At 35.8% G+C, this 4,153-nt stretch overlaps 1 protein-coding gene and 1 pseudogene across 1 annotated transcript; one reads left to right on the plus strand and one right to left on the minus strand.

Moving 5' to 3' along the window:
* LOC107610336 (branchpoint-bridging protein-like) lies at positions 190-1,453 on the minus strand. Its single transcript, XM_016312397.2, has one exon. The coding sequence runs from the start codon at positions 1,127-1,129 to the stop codon at positions 653-655; it is 477 nt and encodes a 158-aa protein (XP_016167883.1). The 5' UTR covers positions 1,130-1,453; the 3' UTR covers positions 190-652.
* Positions 2,280-4,153, plus strand: part of LOC107614375 — a 5,483-nt pseudogene continuing 3,609 nt past the window's right edge.

Below are 4,153 nucleotides of genomic sequence, written 5' to 3' on the forward strand. Positions count from 1 at the left end.
AACTTCAGTCGACCAAAAAGAGAAAATCGGAGATAGATTATATCACTTTTATGAATTTAAACTTCAAATGCTTGAGATAATTATTTTGACAATATCTAAATTTGGAATCCGATGAGTTGGCTAACAGACGAAGGGAAAAAAAGGTAGGATAAGTGCCTGAGCAGTTGAACCTTACGAATTATGATGTTTCAAGAGTCCAAAGACAACAAAAGAATTTGCTCTAAAATAATGTAAAGGGATAGTTTGTGATCATTGATAGACATAGTAAAATTATGAGTAACAATGCATAGGAAAGTTAAACAGCAGTGTCATGAAGTGGAAATCAAAGTATACGGCAGGGGCGGCACCGTAAATTCACTACTAAACAAGCTTTACAGAGATGCTCGTCTTCCTTATCTCACGGCCTCATTTCTCAACTCTCAACAACCAGCCATCATTGAAAAGGGGGAAAAAGATTAACTAAATGTGAAAATAATTGTAACAGGAAAAAAAAAATGTGAAGACTCAGATCCACCGTTGCATCCACGTACATTGTCTTCTATACAACGATCCGGAATTGAACCCAAAAATAGAAGAAAATAAATTAAAAAAAAATTCCATGAGGAATGTTCTAGAGACCTCTTAATTACTAATCAGTATCCCTTAGCCGATCCTAATTCCTGTGTCGCGAAAATGCATGTACAGGACCAGGGGCTACTAGAGTGGAACCTCCTGGTGTAGGTGTACCCGTGGGTGGTGCTGCTACACTTGGAGGATTTGGAGTGGTGGTCGCCGCCGGAGCCGGAGGCGGCGGAGGAGATGTGTTCGAATCAGGAGGTGGAGGAGGAGCGTTAACGGGTGAAGGCGGCGGCGGCGATGTGGCGGTGATGGGGGCGGCGGTGGAAGCTGGAGGAGAAGGAGGAGTAACGGGATTGCCGCCATAAATGGGGGAAGGAGGGTTGGGAATGTTGAAATTGGGAGGTGGAAAACCTGAAGGAGGAGAGCATGAGGAATCATCATCGGAGCATTTGGTGGCGGCGTTGTGGTGGTGGCGGTGGAGGATCCCAAGTCCTAATACGAGGCCAATAACAACGAGAAGGGTGACAATGAAGATGAAGATCTTAGTTGCTTTTCCAACGTAGCAAATCATTGTGTGTGTGTGTTGTGTGAATCTGAAAGGCGATTTTGTTCTCAGATGCAGAGACGGGCGGTGTGGGTCTTATTGGAGTCTTTTTCGTCTTTTTCTCATGGTTGTTTTGGGGGAGAAACAAGAGTGCTGCGAGAAGCTGCTTATAAATAACGACATGGATTGGCAAGTGCTGAGAGAGAGAGTTAACCGAAATGGTATTTGTGTTTAAAGAATACAAGACTAATTGAGAGTTAATGTGAGCACGTGAAGGCTACCTTAAGTTGTTAGAAAGTTAAATTTGCCAATACCAAATTAGGACCAAGGTCAATGTTGCTTTCGCTTTACTGTCATGCTGGCTGCTACTAACCGCTTAGAAGTTTGTTTATTTATTTAGTTTAGTGAGTAGTTACGTACTATATAATATAACTGATGCTAACCATGCTTTTTGGCTATTGGCATTAACGATTAGAATAAGCCGCAATTACAAATTAAAGTGATTCTTTTGCTACACAAAGATATCTCAATGACTGCTAACGAAATAGAGAGTCAATAGAGCATTATTTATGTTTCTTTACTGCATAAAGTTCCTTTTTCAATAGTTTCTGAAAATATTAGCTGTAAAAATGGGATTGGAGTAGATGTGGAAAATAAAATAAAATAAAATAATAATAATTGGACATTCCTCGCACTCGCAGGGCTGTGTAGGATAGGAATTAGGAAATACCGAAATAGGAATCAATCTACAACGAACGAGGATGGGTCACAGGGTTCAATTGAACCGTTAAGAGGGGAATGGTCAATGATATATCATAGAGAACCGTGCTCGACAGACATGCATGTCTGCCACGTCGACCTTCCTAGCCTGTCTTCATCCTCAAATTTCACTCAAGACTCAACCCCAACTTACTCAGCTTGTGAACTGTGAAAGGCTGAAAGCATATAATATCTGATTAAAAATATCCAAAAAAATAATAATCTATTTAAAAAATTTATTAATAACTTACATTAAATGCTCTTTTTGTGGAAACTTGCAATAAAATATTGGACTCTTTCTAATGTATGTCAATAAGTTGGGCTTCCTATGTGGTTCTTTCACTTCTTTGTGGCTTTTCTATGATCATGATTTGGGCCATCCCCTAATAAAACGGTCTATAAAGTATGATTAGTATTTATTCTGCGTAAGAATCCTTAAGTAAAGTTATGATTTAATAGAGCCCAATCATATCCATCCATTAGTCTATCTACTAGCATTATATCCGTGCTACATATGTAAGAAGAGAGAGTAATTGAGGGAAACTATATATATTGGACTCATTCATTATTATTCATAGATTGTCTCTTTGTCATGATTGATTTAATTCGTTTCGATATTGCCATGCATCAATGGAGTTTTCGTGTAATGTAATGTAACAAGAAAACATATATGTAGATGAAAGTGAAGAAGAAATAATGGAAAGGTTAGTACAAGGTGGAATTGGTACGAGGAATATTAGGCTTGAGATTGGAGGAAGGTATGCGTATGAGGGAATCCCATGGTGGGTTGGAGGAGCCAAACGTGTAGGCACAGCAAAGAAGCCAACGGCAACAAAGCATGCCTTCAAATTGGATTGCGAGTATGTCAAGAAAAACAACCCAGGTTGTGGTCGACGTCGTGGTCGTGGTGTTGGGGTGGCACTCAAAGCGGCAATTGCTGAACCAAAGGTATATAATACAAACCAACCGTTTATTCAGTCTATCTTTTCCCGTAATAAAATAATACCGTAGAAAATAGTGCTGTGTATATGTCTTCAAGCTCTCAGTTTTGAATGGTTCATGTTCATTATTATCAACCTTCCCTCGCTTGCACGTGCACTTTTTTTCCTTTTTCTTCTTATTTTGGTTTTCGTTTTTTTCTTTTATTAACTATTTATGTATCCACTCAATCAACTCAAACTCTTAAGGTTAACTTATCTTCTCGCTTTATTTCGTGACCAAAGAAAATTTCATTAAAGCTAGCCCATAACATGTCATGTTTGATTGACCATTATGTCCCCACCTCATCATCATCTTATTCCCATTTATTTGTTTTGTTCTACTTTTGTTTTCATGAAGTGGCTAATTTGTAGGTTGCGTAGGTGAATAAAGAGGATGGGTCATGTTATGAACCAAAAATAGCTCGTCAATTCTATGTCTAAGGCTAAAATTATGAAAATGGAAAGAAAATGCTGAATGATTATTTTCTTTTCTCATATTTTCAAAAACTAAAAACTAAAAAGTATAAAATCTTCGGTTCTAATGTTCTATCAGCTATTGACACTATCTAAATTGTAAACTACTATCCTAATTATTTATCCATAACAAAATGGGAGTTTAGTGATGTTCGATTCAGCAGGATATCATATATTTATTATCTTTGGATATCATATATGGTTATCTAGATGGTTATTCTGAATAATATAGATGTATTGTGTTTAAGAAATTAGTAGTATTTTACTTTGAAGGTTCATTTTTTAACTCATATTGGACCAAATAAATAGCTCATTGTATACATTGTACAAATATTCCATTAACTCTTTAGGGATTCTAAAAAGTTATATTAATTATTAAGGTAGTGTTGGTTTAAAGCTATTTTATTGGGAGTTGTTCCATAATCCATAGTAAGAATAATACATTAATTCTTATATTAATTGGGTAATGCTAGAGAGAAAAAAAAAAAACAGCCAGAACTTACCTTATTTAGCATTTATTAATTGTCGCAATAATTAATAAATGCTAAATAAGACAAGTTATGGCTGTTTTTGGCTGATTTTCTTTGGTTACCAAACATTTCTGATATTAATTTTGGCAGTATAATTTGTTATTAAGCATATCAAATCCCGATATTCAAAGAGATTTTTTTTCTGACCATAGAAAATAAAAATGACATATTCTCTTGTTAAGCTAACATAACAAAATATGAATATGTCCCTCAATTATTAACTTTTAAATTTGAAAAATTTTTAAATGGTTTTTATTTTCTTAAGTTTGGATTATTTTTCAAATTTATTAAAATCCGCAAAAAGATAT

This window comes from Arachis ipaensis, chromosome B08 (genome assembly GCF_000816755.2).
Source record: "Arachis ipaensis cultivar K30076 chromosome B08, Araip1.1, whole genome shotgun sequence".
Lineage (NCBI taxonomy): Eukaryota > Viridiplantae > Streptophyta > Magnoliopsida > Fabales > Fabaceae > Arachis > Arachis ipaensis.

Bases quoted from the DNA above. Each gene is read 5' to 3' on its own strand.
- LOC107610336 (XM_016312397.2), bottom strand. From the start codon at position 1,129: ATGATTTGCTACGTTGGAAAAGCAACTAAGATCTTCATCTTCATTGTC.